A 25,278-nucleotide genomic window follows, 5' to 3' on the forward strand; every position below is an offset into this window, starting at 1 on the left:
TGTCTTTGTAATTGAGAATTTTATGGCAGAATAAGTTTCTTAAATATAAGTGTGAAATCACACATATCTATTGGATTCTACCATGAAATCCTCTCAAATACAACACTATCGTGAAGTTATTCTGGATTTCCTATTTTATGAAAACGAATCTGCATAGTATGGCGCCTTAACTTTGTGCGAACAATGTGTAACAAATTTTTTGTTTTGCACTAAAGAAATTATATTCAAAGTTCAAACTAAGGAGATAGTGAATAGAAAATTCAAAAAAGGTTGATGTAGCTAAATAGCCTATTTAAAGTTATGAATTTACAAAATAGCCAAAGTTATGTGCAGCAATCTTATTTCAAAAAAAAAATTTGACCTTAAGATTATTTCTTTTTAAAGTGATAAATTGCTTATAATAATCGTCAAAATTTTTAATCTTGGTTGTCAAAAAATTTGGAAAATGTAAATTTGGCTACTTTGCTGAAAAGTTGAAACTTTGGCTATTTTGCTAATCAATAAGTTTCAAATGGCTATTTACAATTTTTCCTTCAAAAAATCACAAAAACTAAACTGATTCAAACACAAAAAAAAAAAAAAAAAAAAAAAAGCATCTGATAACCGTCGAGGCTTAAGTACGAGACTGAAACTATTTAAGATTTGTCAAATTTTATTTCCGGCTCATAATTAGAGATAAACTCTTACATACTCACTCCGATGATAACAACTAAAACATTCACCTAAACATCTGGCCAAAAAAAGACTTCCAACCTCTATAAAGAGGATCACCTCCTTAAGTCCAATACTCGCCGTTAGAAAGTAGACCTCGACATGCATAAAATAATCATTTAACCTTCTTCTTGAGTCAGGATTCAGAATGGGGGATAGATGGCGGAGGTCTACGTCGAGACAGAGCACCTGAGAACAAAAATATATCCTCTGTGAGTTTGAATCTGGGATTTATGAGGTTGAGGTTTCCTCTAGTGGAAAGCTACATTACCGACACCATCTAAGATAGTTAGAGACTAAGTAAAACAAGGTCACGACTTTCATCAGTGATGGCGAGCTTCACACCGATATCCACCAAAAGTCACCATTGATCGTCAACAGGGACAACAAAGATCATGCTAAAGAATAGATTTAATCAGTGATCTATAATAGATGCTGCCTAGAAATACAATTCCTACCGAGCGGCGGGTAGAATCCTTTGCAGATGACTTAAGTACGCGACGGGGCATTGTAAATGGCAGAGTGGCTTTACTGCCAAGATCCACTGAAATTCAGCCCTTCGTCACTCCGATTCGTCCCTCCCCCTTCTTATCCTTTTTTGGTGAGATCACTGAGGTCTCAACCCATCACCAAGTACTTATGCGAATTGACCACGTACTCGGGATTGAAAAACACCAAGTACTTTGTAAAAAAGTCACAAGAGCAGTTGTGAGCATTCACCAAAAAAATCAACAAGTACTTGGCAAAGAACTTACGAAGTACACGTACCGAATATAAACACCCGTACTTGTGAAAATTGACCAAGTACTTGAGATAACTAAGCACTTGCAAAAAAATCTTACAAGTACTTGTCCCATAAGAGTGCTTCAAAGTATTTGAAAAAACTAATTGAGCCTCTGGCACATAAATATTGAAACACGTACTCGTGAGAATTGTAAAATTAGTTGATATTGAAAATCGCTAAGCACATTGCAAAGCAATCGTAAGATTACTTTTCCCGTAAGAGTGCTTCAAAGTACTTGGAAAAAATGATGGAGTCTTTGGCACATAAATATTGAAGTACGTATTCGTGAGAATTATAAAATTAGTTGATATTGAACAATTGTAAAATTACTTGTCCCGTAAGAGTGCTTCAAAGTACTTGGAAAAAATGATTAAGCCTTTATGGAAAATCACCAATTGCTTGTCATGGAAAGTTGCCAAGTGCTTGGAAAATTAAGAATAAGCTATGGCATGAAAAATAAATTAAGGATGATGTATTGCATGGCATGGTAAAAAAATTAAGAATGGGTTATGGCATGGAAAAAAAAATTAAGAATGAGCTATGACATGAAAAATTGTCAAGTACTTGAGTTGAGAATGGATAAATGTATTGTTGTGTCCAACCTATATCAATCACATGAATAAGATTTTTGATAGCTTTTTTTATAAGAACTATGAAGTTAAGGGTGCTCGCCCGAGAGTAGTCTGGGATGGATGACTTCCTAAGAATGGATGTCATGAGTTAACCAAGCGTTGACCCACATAGGCATGGGTCCGGGTGTTTCTGTGGCACGGCCGAGGGAGAGCGTGGAACGGACTCGAGCGTAGAGACGTATAAGCCGTAGATTACATTAAAGCCATTTAAGCCTTTTAATCGTGGGTGTGGGTGTGGCAAGGGTGCGGACATGGTTGGTTCTAAGTTGCATGGCCGTGGCACGGGCTTGGGCATGGGTGAGGTGTACAGTCGCTTAAACGGTTGGTTTTTATTTGCAACGCCGTGACAGGGGTTGACCACAATTATTTCTTGGTTTTAAGGCTTGTGCACGGTTGGTTCAATATTGATTTTTATATTTGATACCATACTCAAGCTTATTCTAAATAAGATTATAAACATATATTAAACAATCTCGTAAACATATTGGGAAATGAGTAAATTGTATACGAATAGGAGAATCGGTATTTTAGGTAATCATTCCTTTTGGGAATAGCACGCCTTTAGGCTAAAACGCATAGCTTGTCTTGTTTCAGGCCCGAACGTTTATTGGCCTGACCACGATACCGACACTTTTTATTTCCTGCGACCCAACAGTACTATGTTTCACAATGCCAGTTTGACTTGACGGGCTGGTTCAATATTTGACTTGACGGGCTTGAAGAACCAGGTTAATACAGACCCAACAAATTATTTTTTATAGGGATTATTCCTAAACTATGACTTCTACAATGATTTTGGACCAAAATCAAATAAGTCTAATTTTATCCTAAACTATGACTACCTATTTTCCTTAAGTACAAAAATAACCCCACTTTGTTTTTTTTATTTTAGTATTTGACTTCTATTACTTTTTAATTGGGATTACTTTTTATTCTCTCTCTCTTCCTCTATCTCTCGCGTGTGTACTCTGTCTTCCTCTCTTTTCATGTTCGTCTCTCTCTATATCAACTCGTGTCTCTCTCTGCTCTCATCTTGAACTCGTTTTCCAGTGGCTTCATGCTCGTGGAAAGAAGGTTTGTTATCATTTTCTTTCATCTATCACTTTGATTATGGAAAAGCTTCATCATGAAAAAAGTTCGTCACTTTGATTAGGGTTTAATGGTTTTCATGAAAAAAAAGTGTTTTTGTGGTCTTTGAAGTTAAAAAACAATGAAAGAACACGATTATTTGAAGCATGGAAAATCTGTAAAAATTTCTGAAAATTTCTGGGAATTCGTTGAAGATTTATTGACATTGTTGCATTTTTATTGACATCAATGTCAATAAATCTTCAACGGTTCTGGGAAAATCTTTTGAAGATTTATTGACATCAATGTCAATAAAAATGCATATTTATTGACATCAATGTCAATAAATCTTCACAGTCTTTTAATTTTTTTTGTTATGATTTAAAATGTTTATAAAGGAATTTTAAACGTTTAAAATATGAAATTAACATCCTGATTACACTCTTTTATGCAGTAATGAGTGGTATTTTAGTGTATGTCAAGCATAGTGGTACATGGGTTAAACTTTCATGCTCTTTCTACTTTAATGTTGGTAAGATCTATACTAATGTGATATGTTCTTTCTCACAATTATATTTCAATAACTCACTGTAAATTTTTATTGACATTAATACTAATAAGTTCCAATGTTTATTGACATTAATATGAATAAAAAAAAAGAACATGAATTAATTATTTTTCTGTAACTCACAGTGACTTTTTATTTACATTAATACCAATTAGTTCCAATGTTTATTGACATTAATACGAATAAAAAAGAACATGAATTAATTATTTTTCAATAACTCACTGTGACTTTTTATTGAAATTAATACTAATAAGTTCCAATGTTTATTGATATTAATATGAATAAAAAAAAAGAACATGAATTAATTTGTGAGACCCGACTTTTGTACACGTCAGCTTCTGTAAAAAATTCCTCTTATCAATAAATAAAGGAAATTTTCTTCTCTCACCGTGTTGAATGAATTATAAGAATTCACAATAAGAAAATGGTGAGTTTTGATAATCCGAATATAAGGAAAGAGATTTTTGAAAGCACTTGAATGTTGGAATAAAGTTAAGTGCTTGAGAACGAAGGAAATAATATTTGAGGGTGACGAAATTTCGGAATAAAGATATTCGAGTAAACCGGATATTACTTTCTGAATAAAATTACTCGGAGATTTAAAAATCTCAAGAGTGAAAATAAATTCCGAAATCCCTTAAATATATTCAAGGTAACGAGAATTAATGAGAATTTTCTCGGTTATTTTTCGAGATTATTTTCAATTAATCAAGGACGAAGTTGTGAAGTTTTATTTTAAAAGGACTTATGTGCAACGCTTTGAGGGACGAAACTGAAAGAAAATCTTGCTGAGGGGTTGTCTGGAGAGATACGTGGCCATCAGGACGTGGGCCACATGTCTATATGTGGCTCAAGAGGGACTTGCCACATGGATTTCATTTCCTTCTCTCTCACTCTCATTTTCGATCTCTCTCTTTTTTTCCCTCTTCTTCTTTGCGTCACTCGGCCGAAAGAACCAGGCAAAGAAAAAAAAAATTCAAACAGCCGCTGCGCACCACGAGCCCTCACCGCTCGGTCACCACAACCGCCGTCACCTCTCTCTCTCTTCAGTCCTTCTCCTTCCTCGCTTGCGCTCGTCCAGCTATCCCGAGCCCAAGCTTCGCGCGCGCCATCCAGCCAAGACCGAGCGCGCGACCGCCGCGAGCCGCCGAGAGCGCCGCCGGCGAGGAGACACCGGTGAAGAGAATATTGAACCTCGGAGAGTTCGATTCCTCCAAAAGCAAGGTGAATTTCTTTCACCCAGATTGAAATCCAAGATTAGGGTTTCGTGGGATTTTTGGGGCTTTTGCTTGATTCGAGTTGGTTGTGAGAAATTGGTTGGTTTTGTGTGTTTATTGGGCTCAATTATTGATGTTGATGATTTGAAATTGAGGATTGAACTCGGAATTTCTTGGCTGTGGTTTGAATTTGGCCGAATTTTTGAAAAAGAAAAAAAAAACTGTTTGAACAGCCTCTGTAAATCGACGTGGACAGACCGTTATGTTCTGAGTCCTTATTTTTGGATATTTTTCATGGATAGTAGACTGTATGAGCTTTCTAAAATGACCAAGAACATGTAAATCCATTGAGTATTGAATGAGTTATGAATTTTCAAAAATTGTGTTTCGCAGCAGTAATTACAGGATTTCCAGAACTGTAACCGGGAATTACGGGCTGTTTTTGAGATAGCTATTCTTGTCGTATGTATGCTTGTAATATCTCGTTAGAAAGCTACATGAGTCTACTTTCATTTGCCGCTAGAATCAATCGATTTCAAGTTTTGTAGCTCGAGTTATGATGGCTTAAGCGCTAGTGGGTTAGGCTGTCGGGAAATTCTTGTGATTTGTTTGTGTTTTGCCGAGCGTTGGATTCTGTGTGTTCAGCCGGGGGCTGGTTAAGTGTTTGTTTGGTTTAGTTCGGGTTTTGGGTCGAGATGTCGGGATTTGAATTTCAGGATTGATTATGAGTTTGAAATTGTGAAATTGACTCGTTATTGGATTCGATGACTTGTTCGCAGATTCAGACAGACGAGCGGGAACCGGCAGAGTCGAAGGCAACGAAGCCGGAATTTGGAATTTTCAAGAAAAGAGTTATCGTAGTTAAAGCTTGATAAACTCGTGAGTTTTTTAAATCGCTTAGTGCGTTTAAATACTCTTGGATTTGATTATGTGATGTATTTCCTGTATTTAAATAAATAATTTATGATTATTTATTTAACAACGTTTAAGAATTTGATTTGATTCGCTTTGGAATTCTCGGTTACTTTTTATTCGGATCAATTTATTTGAGACTCATCAGCATGTTATTGGATTTTATTTCGTATGATTCTCGATGCGAACATACGCGAGTCTTGAATAACTTTGATTTCCGAAAAACCGGAGAATAATAAATTAAATTCTCGAATTCCGAACCGATTCGAATTTAATCCCGACAACGACCATTATCTTTTCAAGTAGTTCGATAACTAACGAAGTTTCAACTTCGGATTCTAGTTCGCTCGACGCTCCAGGACGTGCTAAAGGTCTCGGGAAGCGTGTAAAGCAAAGTGTCCTCCGGAATTCATCGAGTTCTCCGACGAACTATTCCGGGTAAGTGGGATTTAAGTTTGAGGCGCCAAAAGGGGAATGGTGCCTAGTAGAATAATTGTTTATGTTTCTTCGTTTAATCCTAAAACAAAGAGAAACCCTCAGTTAGACAAGATGACCGAATAAGGCTTCGGCCACTAACTAATAAGATAATAAAATGATAGGGTTAAACGGTTAGCGGGTTAAAAACCTTGAAGCCTTTTAAACTATGTTAAGCTTCTTTTATAGGTTTTACCCCTTCGTCCTGATGAGAGGACAACATGAGGAGGAAAGACGGTGTCCTTCGGATTCAATCCCGAGAGGAACTGTTCTAGGAGAAGGTCCAGCCTCACAGCTGTCGACAACTCCTTCTAAAATACTTAAAGAGCCATACAGTGAAATTAATAATGTTAATGACGGGCTTTATCCCGATAAGATCTCCTCATGTAATAAGATAGACAGGTAGACTGTAGACAGCTCCTGTAAAACATAACGAACTCTTGTCGGCAATGTAGCGAGTGGCATTCCCGAAGGCCCTTTAATGGGAAGTCGATGGGTGGCTTCAGGTAAGTCGATGGGTGGCTTACCTGTCCTGAAGGAAATATGAACCCTGGACCGACCAGGGATTGGTGAGGGTTTGATTCCCTCTACCATACGCGCGTCAAGGCCCTCCTACATGTGCTAGTGGATCCCAGACGTTAAAACTTTGGCCTTCTGAGGGCTAGGCTCAAGTTCTCAGAATGGTTTACTGATCTCTCATGAACGGCTGCGGACTGAAGTGTTGATTGGCCAGTCCACTGATGTAAGGCGCCGGTATGAGTGAGATGGATGAGTTTCTAGGAAGACAGTTGTTAGCCGGATTCCTATATGATTATGTGTTTGATTGTTTTAGAACGGGGTTCTAAAACTGAATATGTCTCTATTGATTGAATGAGATTTTTGTTATCCTGATTGTATGATGGAACTTCTTTATTCTTCTGAATCTATCACCTGCTGTCATCTGCATTTTATCATCTGCAACCATGCATATTATGTAGTGCTAGGTTAGATATCCTGCTTACTGAGTCAGTGTGACTCACCCCTTAAATCCATCTCCTTGTAGATAAAGGAAAAGCTCAGGCGAAGCAGGAGTGCTAGTCAAGGTAGATCTCATGACGACCTGTGGCATAGGAAATGTCTTTTTGGGAAATGGGTATCAGGTTTTTGAAAACCGAGCTTATATGCTCGTGAAAGTTTTATATAGCTTTTGGAAGAACTTTTATTATATCATAACGTTTAGATAATCGGCCCGAACCTCTTTTTACGTTTTGAAACTCGGTTAGCACGATTATGGGCCTGTGCTTACGAATAGCAAGCTAGGGTAGTCCTCATTTTTGTAACCCTTTTAAAAGCGAAAAATTTTACCGGTTTTTAGCGGACTAGCTCTAGAAACCTTTGTTATTCCTTATATGTAAATTAAATTTATTTCCGCTGTTGTTCAATAAACGTTTTGTAAATGACGTTTGAAAATGTTTTATGTTCATTTCGTTTGAAAATATAAATGGTTATGAAAATGTTACGAGAAAGGTCGCGATCCAAGGGCGACGGGTGTCCTGCGGGTCGTGACATAATTATTTTTCTATAACTCACAGTGACTTTTTATTGACATTAATACCAATAAGTTCCAATGTTTATTGACATTAATACGAATAAAAAAGAACATGAATTAATTATTTTTCAATAACTCACTGTGACTTTTTATTGACATTAATACTAATAAGTTCCAATGTTTATTGACATTAATATGAATAAAAAAAGAACATGAATTAATTATTTTTCTATAACTCACAGTGACTTTTTATTGACATTAATACCAATAAGTTCCAATGTTTATTGACGTTAATATGAATAAAAAAGAACAGGAATTAATTATTTTTCAATAACTCACTGTGCCTTTTTATTGACATTAATATCAATAAGTTCCAATGTTTATTGCCATTAATATGAATAAAAAAAACATGAACTAATTATTTTTCTATAACTCGGTAACTTTTTAATGACATTAATATCAATAAGTTCCAATGTTTATTGACATTATTATGAATAAAATAAAAGAACAAAAATTACTTATTGTTCCAGAACTAACTATAAATCCTTGTTCATTGTAGGTGAGACCTTTTTATGTTGATGTTATTATTTAGGTGTCATTCACCCCCATGACAGTGCTAAGGCATTGGACATTCCTGTTGAAGTTAAGCAAAGAAGGACACAATAGAAAGACATGTGACGATCATGTTCCTTTGTCTCAGAGAAGCAGTCGTTGAATAAGTTTTAATTTTGTAACCATTTTGTAATTCTGAATATGATGTAATACTTTATATCGTCCTCTTCCTCGGACATATGCCGTCACTTTTCACAAGAAAAAAACGAAATCTTGGGCAAAAATTCATTTAAGAGGCCCCAATTTTTTTTAAAAATAATTTATTTCTCATATAAATTATTAATAAACACAAAATATTTGAATTATTAATAACTGCAAATTAATACTGCAGATTAATACAAATTTAATAAAATTATAATTACAAATTAATTAATTTAGTAAATTATAACTACAAATTAAGTTATATAATAATTTTAGACGTATAATATATTTATTAAAAAAAATAATTGGGCCTTATTTGGGAGAGGGGCCTTGGGCAATGGCCCCACTTCTCCTCCCCTTGAGTCGTCACAGCCCCTAACAAAAAAAACGACAAGCAAATGGCTCAAAAGAATGAGCCCCAAAACGTTTATGAATGCTGAGCCATACAACGGCTCTGCAAACTGAGACACAAAACGGCTCAAAGGGTTGAGCTCAAACTACTCTGAAGGTTGAGCTATAAAATCGGCTCTCAAATCTAAGCTCAAGCGACTCTAAAGGCTGAGCCCGAAAACCGTCCCTCGAACTCTATTCTTTGTCATACTTCCAACCATGCACTCCCACCAAGAAAACGTTCACATATGTTTGAAACCACATTTTAGGATAACTTGACGTTTAAGTCTCCCTATAAATACCACAAATGTGTTAGAAAAAAGACATAAATTTTGGATGAGCTAAATGCTACAATTTCCAACTCTCATCTTTCTCTCTCAAAATTCAACACAAAGGTAAAGATTCATTTTTAAACACTCAAAATAGAGTTTATGTTGAGCATCGAAGCGCGCGACAGAGGAAAACCCTATGCGCCCTTCTAGCTTAATTTTTCATCTTTCTTTAGGCAACATAATGATCAAATCCTGGCAATACCAAGGAAAGAGACAACGAAGAGACATCGTTCAAGAGGATTGAATCTCGACGATGAACAGGGAGGAGACGAGGAAAGGACATCTCAAGTCGAATCATGCCACCCACTTCGATTTCCTATGATCTTCACCGCAATCGTAACACTACAAGACATTATGTCCCCGTTACAATCTTTTCGGAATCATAAGAAATACGATACTCGCAACTTAAGATCGACACACGTTACAAGCTTGGGCAGTCAAAGGATGGAGCTCACGGAAAGATGGTGCAGTCGTGGTGGATGAGGGATGGTGAACGTCTTTCCATTTTTTCAAGGAAGAATTGCCAAGAGGGCCAACCGCTTGCAGGACCTCGTCTCTTATCCTCTACACTCTCGAACTCTCTGCCTTCCAGTTAGATGCAACGACCACCATAACACCGGGCTTCGACGGACACTATTAGGGAAGTGGATGAAGTTTCATACTAGATGAAGGTTCCAGAAACTAGGAAAAGGGGCAGGAAGCCCCACTCCAGAAAAAGCTCTCTGCTTACGAGCGCCCCTAGTTTTGTCAGCCATTGTACTTAAAAAAAATGTGCAAATGTAAATTAAATGCTATGCACATAGACAATGAGACGTTGAGATTAAAAAAAAAGAGAAAAAATACAATATATATATATATATATATATATATATATACACACACACGCATGCACATAGATAGGTTCTACGTCACCTAGACAAAAAAAATACCATCTCAATCCGCCACGAGGGAGGGAGAGATTGGCAGAGTCGACACCGTCACGAGAAGCCCAACTAAAGCCATCACAAACATCGATGGAGGCGACGACACTGAAGACCTTAAAATCTCGATCAGCAGACGATAAAGATGCCACCAGATCTTTGTCCACAAATTCTCGTCTTGATATTGAGTCACGAGACGCTCGGAATAAGAAAACCCGTCAATAAAGGGATCGAGGGGCACGACGCTCCGAACCGGGTTTGCGCAAAAGGAAAAAAAGATATTCCCAAAGTAATCAACACACAAGATGAGTGTAGAACCACCTGCCCGATCAACCTGGGTCCCTATCCGAGAGGTCCACGAGCGCCTTCCCATTCTTGTTCCTATTGGGAAAGAAAAATGATAACGACTACGCGGTGGATTGAGTTTTTCCGTAAACGGTTCAAGATTCCATCGGATATTAGTGCCAATGCTTCGAGCCAAAGAGACAAACCCGAAGTAATCAACAACAGACATATTCATATGCTTCCTCCAAAATCAAAGACATAACAAACAATTATGATCAAATAAGTCTTCGAGGTTAGTTGTTTGAGGGCCAATTCGGTCATTTCAAGGAATGTACAGAGAAAAGGGTGCGGAGGAAGCCGAAGATCATAGTTGAAGCTATAGACATTGACGGTGGTATAACTAAACGGGGGCTGACTCGGGACATCGGTGACCGAAGGAATAATAATGGAAATATCCAATGGAATCTTGAACCGTTTACGGAAAAAACTCAATCCACCGCGGAGTCGTTATGCTCATCACATCAATAACGGAAAACGGTCCGCGAGCATTGCCAAGCGCCTCCACAACGTGTAGTTTACCGACACCTGCTGGAGGATTGGATGCCGCGCAACCACGAAAATGGAGGTCGAGAGATGCTAAAACCTCTACCTCCCTGAAATTAAAGTCAAAACGCGCCATGACTCCCACGACTCTAATCAGAGTTAGGAGACTGACAACATCAAGGAATGAGACAAGAAAGAGACATTGCTCAAGAGGACCGAATCTTGATGACAACGAGGGCAAAAACAAGAAAAGAACATCACAAGGCTAATCATATCACCCACTTCGGTGTCCTAAGATCTCCATTGCGGTTGTAACACTACGAGACATTACCTCCCCATTTCGATCCTTTTGGAATCATAAAAAATACGACACTCGTAACTTAAGATCGATACACGTCACAACCTCGCACTACCGACATGTGTCTCATGAATGTTATCCGAGATGTCGCATTAACACTTAATATATATACACAAACTTTTCGGATTGATGCATGTACGTGTTAATAGGAATCCCTTGTAAAAAAATAAAATTAAGGAAACTAAAAGTTATGGCTTACTATTTTTATTGTCAATTGGTTATATGATATGAAAATCATATTAAGAGGACATATTAAGAATCTCACATCGAGTGGCAGTAGTTTGATCTAATGGTAATCTCATACATAATTCGGTTGAGAGGTCCTGGATTCGAGCCTTATGGGCTACAAAAATTATGTAATCTTGGTTTATAGTGTCACTTACATTTGCAATAATATATAATATAATGTTGGCCAATAATATCACTTCTCGAAAAAAAAAATCTTACATCGAAAAGAGAGATAAATTAACAAGAGTTTTTTAATAACCACGTATTACTCTCCTCTCGGTGACAATTGGTTTGACATTACCTAATGATACTTCATAACAATCAAGAGAAATGTTAACAAATATATAATTGGAAACTATAAGTTCTTGTACCAAAATATTTTTGAAGACCAAATTAATTGAGAAACCAATAGGTCTATAGTCTGTTATGGTAATGTTACGCCCTGTCATCAATTTTTAGTCATTAGAAGTGTTTTTGGTCCAACAATTATATTTTTCAAATTTATGATATAAACCAAATATGTCATATTTTGATACAAAATTAAATGACCAATTTTGGTTTGTATCATAAATTTGAAAAATATAATTGTTGGACCAAAAACACTTCTAATGACTAAAAATTGATGACAGGGCGTAACATTACCATAACAGACTATTTTTTTTTTTTTTTTTGAAGATTACCATAACAGACTATAGAACTATTGGTTATGCAACGTATTTCGTTAGACAACACGCGACCACAACACCTTCCAAGTCTCAAACGAGACTTCGATTTCATTAAAGGACAACTGGCCAATAGCTATACGCGAGAAATTAAACAAAACTCGTTTCCGGTTCCATCTGATATGCACCCAAAAGAAGAAGATTATACAATATGCAAAATTAGAAATTATATATTGTACTTAAAGAGTTTAAGAGTATATATAATCATGAGTACACACCTAGACCTATATATTGAGTTTTCATCTCCAGCCCTCTATTATATCTTGGAAAACATAGGGACAAACGACAGCTAATAAGCTCGCTTCAACACAGACCAAAAGAATCCAATAAGGATATAAAGTCTACAGGGACGTTCATGCATAATATAAGTATCTGATTATTTAATTTTTTTTGCATTTCAAAAAGTGAAATTGAAGAGCCCAGTATTATAAAATGTTGAGTTACGCACTAGCATAACTGGCTTTGCCATGTCTGATGGAATGAAACAAGGCACACCTGTATATATTTTGATAATTCAAATCGAACCTACTGTTAATCGGTTTTTTTAAATATTTATCGTGAATATCGGTGTTCAAGAGCATTGCAAGTGGACATATTGTCGTACATTGACTCGAATTTTGAAAACACTGTACTAATAAAATAGTCTAATTATTGCAGAATATTTATTTACCAAGCATGTGGCTACATCCTTGTTATCAATGCTATGGATTTGGATAATGTTTATGAAACTAAATTTTAAATAATTAGTGTCGTATTGCCTAGCTTGCTCGTGATTTAGGTTTTCGATGGCTGACGAAAGCTGTATTAATATGAATTAACGTGATATTATTTGTTTAATTAACAGTGTGTGTTTTTATTCCACAAGCAACCCCGCGGGAAGGATTTGCTCTTCGTCAACACCCAAATCTGTTTTTAATTAAGTTGCAGTATTTGGTGTAACTTATCTGTAATGTTCACGGGATCTACGAATAGAAAATATACCGTTGGATTCAGTGTAAGACTATATTTGAGTTAGTTGCACAGGGGATCCGAAGAGACGAGTAGAGAGCGAGAGAATGATTGGTTTTTTTATTTTAATTATTTGATCATAAGAACTAATGAATTTGATATAATTCTGTTTTACATATTAATGAACTAACTAATGGAGTGTCAATGACATAATTTGTCACACGAGAACCAGAGCGATGTTTCAAGTCATATCAATGATATGTAGATCTACTAAGTAGAAAATATTAAGATTAAACTTGTTATATACAAATTATTTAAAATTGAATTTTTGTCACATTTTTACATAACAATATTCTTTCAAATAATTTTATCACTTCTCTATCTCTCTAACTCTCTTGGTTCTCACTTTTCGGACAATCTAGGATAATTTGCGATGACCTCCGACGAACACGCGCGAAATTAATTTTTGAAAAATTATTGGGCAGCAACTACTCATTTGAGAAACAACGATTACAAAATGGTTTGTTGTTGCACAAATTTCCAATTTATTGGCGATTATTGACAATGAAATTCAATATTATGATTAATTTCTTTTAATAAATTTTGATTAATTGCGATCAATTTAATATATTTTTTTTAATTTATGTCATGCGTGTTGGCTTAGAGATCGTCGGAGACAGTCGAAAATCAACAGAGATTGTTGGAGGTCGTTGAAAGAGTGAGAAGTGAGAATCAAGATAGTTAGAGAGAGAGAAAAGTGAGAAAATATTTAAAGGGGTATTTTTGTCAAAACATGTTAAAAAAAGTCCAATTTCATATAATGTGTACATAGTTAGCGCAATCTTGATATTTTGTTACTTATTAGAGTTATAAAATAAAAAATAATTGAAATGTCGGTAAAATGGCATTTTAAACAAATTATAGCTAAAATTTTCTTATTGCCTTTTTTATTTATTTCTAGTCTTATTTCAAAAGATTATGTTAGGTATTGAAATTTTTTATAGATGCTAATTTTTTTTTTCTATTTTTATAAAATCATAAAATGTTAGACATTTTCGAAATCAAAAGATTAAGTTAAAGCTTATGCTATAATGCCAACTTTTACGATTTTGTTAATCAGTCTGTTCAAAAAGTAATTTATGTTCCAACAATAATAATAATAATAATAATAATAATGAAAATAATAAAACTAAAATCAATTTATGATCCAAAAGAAACAAGTTCCCTTAAAGAACTTATAAAAAAATTATTTAAAAAAAAAAAGAACTCAAGAAGAATACAAAGCATTTTTGTTTGTTTATGGTATAAAAATTTCGAGGGGCTTCTAAGCATGACGTGACTTGAGAAATCAAGAAGCTTCATCCAAGAGTTCCAAAAACTGAAATATCACTACACTTTGTGATCTTCGAGCGTCAAAAGCCAAGCCAGAGAAAAGAAATGTGGTCAAATTCAATATCCATGTCACGTTCATGCATTACCATATAAAAAAAGATCCACGTGGAGAGCTGATGTTTTCCTATCTCACTCTCGCATTTATATATTCTTTTTCTTTCAAAAATATATATAATTTAAATTTGCGGCGTAGCAGTAATACCAATTTAATTGGAAGGAAAAACAATGTCATATACCGTGAGACAAACCGATGGCTGGCGTGGCGTAGCTGATAGCTCTCTCTACTACGTCTGTGTTAGCTTGATCCAGCTGGACTTGACCGAATGAGCTGGCAATTTCACATATCCTCACGAGCTTTGTGTGTCTCATTGTATATTCTCAATCCCTCTCTCACTCACACTCTCAACGCAAACATCCAAACATTAAACCAAATATAATATTAATAATAATACTAATTGACCATTCTTAGCGCGTGATGTCACGCGCTAGAACACATCGGATACCCCACGCACATACCTCTAGCCATTGGAGGAATGCCAGTTGGAAGTTTGGTTATTTAGTTCTTCTGCTCTTCCCTATAACACCTTTTTCCTTGTGCCTTTATTTTATTCAAAATCGTCTCCAGCCTGTACATAACGTCTATATCCGGCAATATTCCCATAATGCCCATCCACGTAGGCAGAGAGTTTCTGGAGAGGTCAGGGGTGTTATTGTCAAGTAGAGTTTTGGTGATCTGTAGTGAAGCTGTAGAGCAATTTGTCTCGTAGTGAAACATAAAATAGTGGCTGGCACAAAGCGACGAGAGAAAATGACTACACCCCTTCACACGCTCCATTTATTTAAAATTAAAAAAAAAAAAAAAAACATACACATCCTTTTCCTAATTTACCGTTACGTTCACGCACAAAATGAAATGCCTCCTTGAGTAATGCTGCGAAACATTTTTCCTGTGATTAAATTAAATAACACGAACGTTTATAAGGATAAGTTAGTCGGCTACAAAAAATTTGATTAATTTATACATGACTTAGGGCTAACTCTTTTAACACACAACGAAAAGTTGCATTGCATATGCAATATGCATGCATGCATGAACGATATAGATATTTCGTACCATATAAAACACCATTAAGCGAATCTAATCCCATTTTTAATTAAGCGAGCAAAATTGTAATTGACGAAAGAGCGTGGGAAACAAACGCGTGGATTTCATAAAGAAAATGCGCCTGGGGAGTGGCGTTGGATAGGAACACTTTTCTTTTTTCTTTATTTCTTTTTTACTTGCTGGCAAAGTCGCAACTCTCGTAAATGGCAAGCCATCTCACTCTCTATTTCTCAGCAACTTCCAAACTACGCAAACCCCTCCTAAAAGAATAACATTACTATTATTATTAACTCTCTTAATTCTCACCTCTATAAATACCATATCTTCCACATCCCCAATATTCACATCCCACTCTTCACTCTCTCTTCTCTTCGTCTCTCGAACAAGCTCTCTCTAGTCTCTAATTAATTACAATGGCGTCTATTCTAAACACACAAACCCTTCTTCTAAGCCTCATCTTCGCAATCTCGCTCTTCCAAACGAGCACCGCCACGAGAAAGCTGAGCGAGCTGGTCCAAGAGCAAGCTCAGCTCCTGAAGTACCACAACGGTCCTCTCCTCTCGGGCCAGATTTCAGTCAACCTGATCTGGTACGGCAAATTCAAACCCGCACAAAGGGCCATAATCTCCGACTTCGTCGCCTCTCTCCAACCACCCCAAAAAAAATCTGCACCAAAACCCTCCGTCGCCGCGTGGTGGAAGCTCACCGAGAAGTACTACCACACCGCCGGAAAGAAATCTCCTAAGCTCTCCTTGGCTCTCGGAAAGCAAATCCTCGACGAGCGATACTCGCTCGGGAAATCGCTCACCAACAACCACATCGTCGCGCTCGCCGCCAGGGGAGAGGACCGGAACGCGGTCAACGTCGTATTGACCGCGTCCGACGTGGCGGTCCCCGGATTCTGCTCCAGCCGCTGCGGGACCCACGGCTCCGCACGCGCGAAGAACAACAAGTACAAGTTCGCGTACGTGTGGGTCGGGAATTCGGAGACCCAGTGCCCGGGCCTGTGCGCGTGGCCGTTCCACCAGCCGGCGTACGGACCCCAGTCGCCGCCGCTGGTGGCGCCGAACGCCGACGTGGGGCTCGACGGGATGGTGATCAACCTCGCGACCTTGCTCGCCGGAACCGCCACGAACCCCTTCGGCAACGGCTACTTTCAGGGCGCCAAGGAGGCTCCGCTCGAGGCCGCCTCGGCGTGCACCGGCGTCTACGCCAAAGGGGCTTACCCTGGCTACGCCGGCGATCTGCTTGTGGACCCCACCACCGGAGCGAGCTTCAACGCTCACGGATCCAATGGCCGGAAGTATTTGCTCCCGGCGCTTTACGACCCTTCCACGTCGGCTTGTTCAACTCTTGTCTGAGCGATATATGTGGAATATGATACGCAATACGGATATGAGTGTGATGATTGTTAGTCTTTATGTATTTAGAAGTGTTAGATATAGAGTTTAGGCGAAATTCTTTGATTTTTGTTTTGATTTGATATATGGTGGTGGTTAAATTATGTTTACGCGGACTGGTTGATAATAAAAAAAAAATGTCGAGCGAACTGCTTCGGTTTGCTTGTTCAATCACAATATCTGCTCCTCCGAACTAGTTGGAACTACTTGGCATGAATCAGAGCCGAACCAATGAAAATGACTTATAAGCGAGCCTAGCTTATTATAGTAACTAAACAAGCTATTGAAACTTTTCGAGGGGAAAAAAAAGGGGTAAGAAGCTATTGGTTTGTCGAGTAGCTCTTTTGTCCGGTAAATTTTAAATAAAAAGTTGAGTTAAAATAAATAAATAAATATCTAGAAAAAATTGACATCAAATCAAAACTTAAATACTGATAAATCTAGTATCAAATCGGTCTTGTGACATATTTGCTCTATGTAAATATTTGAGTTGGGCAAACTTAAATTTATTTATAATTTTTTTGATGGCGAATTAAGAAGATAAGCACTACGGTTGCCTTTAAATAGTAAGACACATAGATCACTATTGATCGAAGTCCAAGGAATTGTAATTGTAATGTTTTAAAGATGTTAAGCGTCACTGTCCATGGCATTTTATTTACACGCCGCAAATAAGGTCATGGTGTTTGAGTGAAAGATTTATTTCCTATTTACTATTGTTACATATATAAAGATTTTTGTTCCAATCGACTGTATTGACTCTCAACACTTTCTATAGACATGTAAATTGCCATGCTCAATTTTCAACTCTTAAAAAACCCACGTAAAATATAATAGTCTAGAACTAACAAAGATTTACACAGGTCATGTCTCAGCACTTCTCTTATTGCAAACTAATTTTGGGATAGAATTTCATAATACTAAACATGTCATTAGAGCCAAAATTGAGCATTAATTTGTGTCTTATCCAATTTGTGAGATCTGTCCAAATTGTTTAGTTAATGAAAAGAGCCACCATCTTTATAAAACATGTTATAAATCTATGTAGAAAGTTAATAGGAGTTAACCATGATTTATAAGATCATGAATTATTTATTTCATTGCCAATTAATTATGAGATATGATCTCGTAATACTTAACATGTCATTAGAGCCCAAACAGAACATATATAGGTATCTTATCTCCTTTTTGTGATTTATTTTAAGCTAAGGAAATGCAAAGAGCCACGATGGAAGACATGTTAGGAATCTAACATTGAAAGTTAATGGTAATTAACATTGAGTAAGCTAAATCAGTTCCTCTAAAGTCTAACAGCTTCTTCTATATATAGAGAGAGTTTTCCAATGATAAAACTCAATCCATCTTGTAATAAAATAGTAAGTTATCATTTATGGCTTAGTTGATATATTAGTAAAGCTCCATCCTATTCCGCAACCCCAAGTAGTTTAGCTTTGATGTTTGACTTTGAGCAAATTTTTTAAAAGGTCTTTGAGCATTTAAGGTGAAACAAGCCAACCAGCAAAGACTTACCATCCTATGTGGGGCCTCTATTATATATTCTGTCACAAGATTGGAGATAAGGCTCGAACCTGACATTCTTTTCAAATTTAAAGCATCCTCTCTCAGACACTTATTGAAAATTTAATTAGAATCAATAGACGGTACGGTGCTCCCAAAGTCCACGCCATGGGCGACTATGATACAATGAAACAACACCCAAATGAACTATTGAAACTCTCGTTTCCAGCCTTACCAGAGCTGTTCGACAATGTTTCTAATTAATGCAATTTTCATTCAATATTTTATTACTTTGTTTTAGCTGGACCAATCAGTGATTTCTTAATTGCCCCATATACCTTCTTTCTTACAATATGCTAATAGATTAGGTTAAATCATTAAACCTATTAGGATCACAAAGAAGATAAATGCTATGAGTGTAGACCTCATCACAAGGGGTGCGAGCCGTCGAAGGGTCTTTGTTGAACTTGGAGCACGAATGAGCTCAGGTGAACAACAACAAAATGAAAGTAATTTGCATCGCACTGAAAAAATGAAAAATTAAACGAACAATTTTGAAGTAGAATGTGACTTTTTAATTCTTTTTTAAACACAATAAAAATGATGATCTAACAAATTTTAGAGGGTAAAGGTTCACACGCGCGGCTCTATTATAGTCATGAAAAAAAAATGTAAATTTGCATTTTATCTTTAGTTGATAGTATATTTCTTTTAACATTCATGGCTTCTAGCCAAGTTTATTTTCAAGTAAACAAACTAAATAGATCATAACAAAAAGCAAATATTCTAGTGTTAGTTTGACTGATTTGCGCACAAACAAATTTATACAAAGAAACCAAATGGGATTACTCTCAAACTTTAAAATGTCCATTCTTACTATCTCAAATCGTCCTCGTGACACGTCAACATTAGGAGGCTAAGGGCTCTTACGGTTTGGCTATAACCTATAGTGTCTTGCAAAATTTGTGATCCCGTGTTGTTCCTGAAGTCCACTTCCACGGGTTAAAAGTGAGTATATTTTATAAATATTGTTTATAAACATGTATCCTGTATATTCTGCAATTTATAAACTGAAAACATTAATAAAAATAGCATTCTTTGCTATATAAAAAAAAAACAACTATGTAGCATTTCGTGAGTCTTTTTTTATTTAATTGTACAAATATCATGAAGTAATCTCTTAAGATTTTTGTATATTGAATTGTCAATTATATCTACACGTACTTTACATTTAGTAAGTCGCATGTGGTGCGTTTATAAAAACTAACATATCATAAAATGTTCCACCTCCGAATAATTATCCAGTGTCAATATGATCGCTGTGCAATAAAATTTAATGGTTCCTTGGATCACGACAACTTATCATTTCTCAATTTTTTGAATCTTTGCAGTCCATAATGTTTTTTTTTTATTATTACAGAGAATATTAAGTCGAGTACTGAAACTTATTAGGTTTCTAGCTTAGCGAAAATTTTCTGATTAAAAAATTTATATATATATATATATATATATATATTGGGTAACTCTTGGTCACTGAGAGATGCAAATAAATAAATAATATAGAATAAAATGTTCAATAAGTTGAAGAAAGAAAAAAGAAAGTCAAAAGCAAGAGGTAGAACCCACCCTTCGCCATGTACGAGACGTGCTAGAATTAAAGCATACAAAAGAGGCAGATCCACATGACGCGTTTTATCTTGCCTCCTAAAACCAAATGATTCAATTCCCAAAACACAAAAACAAAAACAAAAACAAAAACAAAAGAAATAAACAAGTCAGCGCCCAAATGAGCCGTCTCTATATGTGCCCGCGTATTTGCCTTAGCTGGGTCCAGCTTACTAGTCCATAGATTCGGTGCAAAACTCATAATACTATAGCTGGTTTATTTGTTGTCGTTGTTGTGCCTAATCATATTTTTCCAACGCGTTTTCATGCTGTTAGCTTCCCATAGTATTTCACTCTCACTCTCTTCATCATTATTTCTTTATCATTACGTAATATTAGCTCCCCTTTGCCTCCTTCTGAGAACCTTCTCACCCCCTCACCCTATATATATATCTCACTCCAAACTCTCTCTTCATCCAACAAACACACAACACAACTCGTTCTCACTCCTCAAAGTTCAAACAAATACAAAACCAAAACCCCCATTTTCCAATACTAAAAAGAAATGGCTCCATTTGCTTTCAAACTAGTCCTGCTCATGATAATTTCCCTAGTATACGCAGCCTCTTGTTCGGCAAGGACTCTCTCCGAGCCCGAGCAAGAGTTTCCCTTCAAATACCACAAAGGCCCTCTTCTCACCGGCAAAATCTCGCTACACCTCATATGGTACGGCAAATTCAAGCCTTCGCAGCGAGCCATCATCTCCGACTTCCTAACCTCCCTCACCACCGCCACCACAGTCCAACCATCCGTCGCCACGTGGTGGAAAGCCATCGATAAATACCACCGCCTAGCGAAACCCTCTTCCACTACCCCATCGCTCTCCTTCTCGCTCTCCTCCCAAATCCTCGACGAGTCCTACTCCCTCGGGAAATCCCTCACCAACAGCCACGTCGTCAAGCTGGCCTCCAGGGGCGGCGACGGGTACGCCGTCAACATCGTCCTCACCGCCGCCGACGTCGCCGTCGACGGCTTCTGCTCCAGCCGCTGCGGGACCCACGGCTCCGCGCGTGCGAAGAACAGCCGGAACAAGTTCGCGTACGTGTGGGTCGGGAACTCGGAGACCCAGTGCCCGGGGCAGTGCGCGTGGCCGTTCCACCAGCCGGCGTACGGACCCCAGTCGCCGCCGCTGGTGGCGCCGAACGCCGACGTGGGGCTCGACGGGATGGTGATCAACCTCGCGACCTTGCTCGCCGGAACCGCCACGAACCCCTTCGGCAACGGCTACTTTCAGGGCCCCAAAGAAGCTCCGCTCGAGGCGGCCTCGGCGTGCACCGGCATCTACGCCAAAGGGGCTTACCCGGGCTACGCCGGCGATCTTCCGGTGGACCCCACCACCGGAGGGAGCTACAATGCTCGCGGTGTTCGCGGCCGGAGCTATTTGCTTCCGGCTCTCTTCGACCCCACCACCTCCGCTTGCTCCACTTTGGTATGAGGATTATTAGTTAGATAGATATACTATTGTTATCATTATTATTACGGATTATTTTATTTATTAATTCAATTGTTCGTCTGTTATTGACGATTATGTAATAAAGTTATGGCATTGCTTCCATCCATGTATATTCAAGTGCTATATGCAATTATTAATATTATTATTATTATTTAGTTATTGTACGATTACTTTGTTATTATTAAGAATTGTTAGATCTGAATTGTTGTCTTTTTGCTATTTTGTATCTTTTTTTTCTTCTTTTTATTGGAACAAAACTTTACTAGGAAGAAAATTAAGAGTTTGTGAGTACATAGATTACAACATGACATATTGGGTGAGGAGGTGAGCCTATGATTGGCAATCAATGAGGAGGCGTATGGATCATCTCTCTTAGAAGGTGTCCGATGAGTGAGTCCAAGGTATGAATCTTACTTAGAGAGACAACTTGACTAACTCAGGGAGTTGGGGTGAGACAATGATAGAAATATCGCTACCGTTATCGTTGTGGGACTCGAATTTTACTGGTATCCGAAGGTAATCCAGAGAAATACCGTAAAATTTAGAAAAAGAAAAAATTGTACCGTTGAGAATACTGTTTGTTACCGTCAAAGAATACAGACAAATACCGTATTTACCGAGAAGAATGTAGTGAATAAATATTTTTTAAAAAAAATTATGCATAACATAGGATAAAAATGGTAAAAGTCTACAATAATAGTTCAACAAAAATCCAACACAAACTTAATGACATAATTCAATACGAAGTACAAAATCAAAATAATGATAATATTCATGTTAAAAATAAACTAATTATACATAAATTTCATATTCTACAACTAACTTAACAAAAACACTCAAAAACACATTCAAATCTAAACCTTATTTTCGGATATAATAAAAAAATTGGATACAAACTCCAATTAAAAACAATAATGAAGTTAGAAACTAAGAATTTGAATTAAATCATCAAAAACTAAAGACAAATTTCGTGAAAAACATTAAATATCATAAGATTTTAAGAGTTGTCAGTATTTGATAACTTACCGGTAAGTTTTCGTCAGAATGCGTAAGAATTTGCCTAAAGACAACCGGAAAGTGGAAGGATTCCCCGGAATACGACGAAAACCGGAAGGTTTTCCTCGGAATCCTAGAAAAATTCCGATTTTGTACATACCGGTACTAATACTCTAAAAAAATCGGATTCTGGTCCGATTTTCGACCGGAATCCGCAGAATGTTAATCTTTAGGTGAGACCAAAAACGGTATTTTTAAAATTATTTATATTACTAAAAAAAATATAAAATAATATATTGGAAATCATAATTGATCAAATTATTTAATATAACTTTGCAATACAACAAAATTTAAGTAAAATTTATCATATTTGTTTTATTTGAACCATTTTTATATATTAACATATATTTTCCATTACTCCGTTTTGTGATATAACCAAGTTTTCTAAATTTGTACAAATATGGATATTTCCTATTATAGATAAAATTAATGTTTTATGATAAATTCAATTTCATAATTAAATACTGATAACTAGTATGTTGAATATAAATTAAAGAACAACTATCACAGATAAAAAAGATTTACGAGTTAAGAAAAAGATCAACCGAAAATATTGTAGGTGCATCCTTCAGACTATAACTATTTTTGTTGTATTTTTATTTACCTATTTTTTTCTCTTCACCTTTTTCATTTACATACTTTATAAATCTCTTTTTTTAAACTTCACTCTCTAACAATTATTTTCTTGTTTGTTTGAACTTTGAATACTAGTAAAACTCCTTTAAACAACTTAGTATAAATCATGTATTTAAATGTTGTTTTTTATGCCATTTCAAACCTCTAGATTTATGGAAAATCAAAATTCTGATAAAAAATCACACTAAAAAATTATGGAAAATAGATAAATATTTGCCGATAAAAAATTCCGTTTTCCACCAAAAATTAACATAGTGATGAAAAATCCCATAGAAAAATGTTGCCTAATATACTAAAAAAATAATTTTTCATAAATTCAAAACGCTATAAATCATGCATCAAATAAAGATGTCTCACACTATATTCAAGTACAATTTCAATTCAATAAATTTCAGAATTCAAATATAAATTCTAATTACAACTTGTTTCACAGCAAAATACACATTTTTTTTCTAATCACCAATGGACAAATGTAACATCTAAATAATAAAACAAAAACTGGACCTTTAACACACTTAAAAATATATTGAGAATGCTTGAAAATCTGTGAGGGTCTCAGGACAACTGTGAGGTAACCAATGCTACATAGTGGATTTGTGTTCATCCTAAATAGTAGATATATCTGTGGTTTGAACTTTGAAGAAGTATCAAACAATCTTGCATCGCTGACTCAATTATGGAAGTTAAGTATGTGACAGCTTCTACGATTACAAAAGAAGCTGTATGGCTTATAAAATTCTTTTTTTATTTGGAAGATGTTCAAAGTGCCAACGAGTCTGTGATACTTTATTGTGATAATAGTAGAACTGTTAAAAACTAAAAGGAACCAAAAAGCCATAAGCGTTTCAAACATATAGAGAAAAAATATCACCTCATTAAAAAAAATTCATAAAGGAGACATGAAAATGAAGAGCTCCGTATGTTCACGAAGACAAGTAGAGTCTTCGACCCTCTTGGAGTCAAGTGGGAGTGTGTTAAGTCTAGTTCCAACAAATAGATGTAATGATGTATTTACTTAGGTTTAATAATCCTTTTAAGGGCAACTTGATGTAAAATCTTAATTAAATCAATAAAATGAAACATTCATTCTTTACAAGTATGTGTTATGATTTATTAGTCTTTGTCCTTAAACTACTTACAACATGTGAATACTCAAAAGTTAGATTTGCATAACAGCTCTTCTAATACTTGCTTAAAAGTAATATTACAAAATTTTCAAACAAATGGACAATTGATTGCAATAGATATTCAATGGATACCATTGTATTAAAGTAGTAGTTCATAGAGTAGAAAACTAAAGCACATGAAGCATGAGAATTTCAGTGTCAATTATTTATTGGAGTCAATTGACTGACATTAGTAATGAACTGTGAAAAACGTTTGTGAACTTTTGATTCCAATTATTAAACCTTAAGTTTTGTTTGTATGGATCCATAAGGTGTATTATCTAGCCAATGAAATTAAGATACGTTGAATAATTAGTTCAATTGGAATAAGATTCAAATGTTAAATGTAGTTCATTTTGTGAAATGCAACTAGAAAATCACTTAGTGCAAAAACATTTTTTCACTGAAGTTATCATATGATGCCAACCGAAATAAATACCACAAGTTATAATTAAGATTATGGTCATGGCATTTAAAGGAATTTGAAGGCAAGTTTATCCTTGACTTTGCACAT

The 25,278-nt window shown here is 36.2% G+C and overlaps 2 protein-coding genes and 1 long non-coding RNA gene across 3 annotated transcripts; all 3 read left to right on the forward strand.

Annotated features, from left to right (window-relative positions):
* The first annotated feature begins 4,713 nt into the window (after positions 1-4,713).
* Positions 4,714-7,783, forward strand: LOC149391488 (uncharacterized). The gene is made up of 4 exons (XR_016300072.1): positions 4,714-4,987; positions 5,760-5,859; positions 6,235-6,330; positions 7,409-7,783. It is a non-coding gene; the product is annotated as an uncharacterized LOC149391488 (long non-coding RNA).
* Positions 7,784-16,189: 8,406 nt separating this feature from the next.
* LOC149391489 (protein PHOSPHATE-INDUCED 1-like) lies at positions 16,190-17,447 on the forward strand. Its single transcript, XM_089619597.1, has one exon. It carries the CDS (start codon positions 16,284-16,286, stop codon positions 17,229-17,231), a length of 948 nt encoding a protein of 315 aa, XP_089475723.1. The 5' UTR covers positions 16,190-16,283; the 3' UTR covers positions 17,232-17,447.
* Positions 17,448-20,842: 3,395 nt separating this feature from the next.
* Positions 20,843-22,051, forward strand: LOC149391490 (protein EXORDIUM-like). The gene has a single exon (XM_089620915.1). It carries the CDS (start codon positions 20,959-20,961, stop codon positions 21,886-21,888), a length of 930 nt encoding a protein of 309 aa, XP_089477041.1. The 5' UTR covers positions 20,843-20,958; the 3' UTR covers positions 21,889-22,051.
* The last annotated feature ends 3,227 nt before the right edge of the window (positions 22,052-25,278 follow it).

This window comes from Urtica dioica, chromosome 7 (genome assembly GCF_054948205.1).
Source record: "Urtica dioica subsp. dioica isolate 48M chromosome 7, U.dioica_male_clone48M_v1_H2, whole genome shotgun sequence".
NCBI classification, from domain to species: Eukaryota; Viridiplantae; Streptophyta; class Magnoliopsida; order Rosales; family Urticaceae; genus Urtica; species Urtica dioica.

Coding starts and splice junctions, on each gene's coding strand:
- LOC149391489 (XM_089619597.1), top strand. CDS start 16,284: ATGGCGTCTATTCTAAACACACAAACCCTTCTTCTAAGCCTCATCTTC.
- LOC149391490 (XM_089620915.1), top strand. CDS start 20,959: ATGGCTCCATTTGCTTTCAAACTAGTCCTGCTCATGATAATTTCCCTA.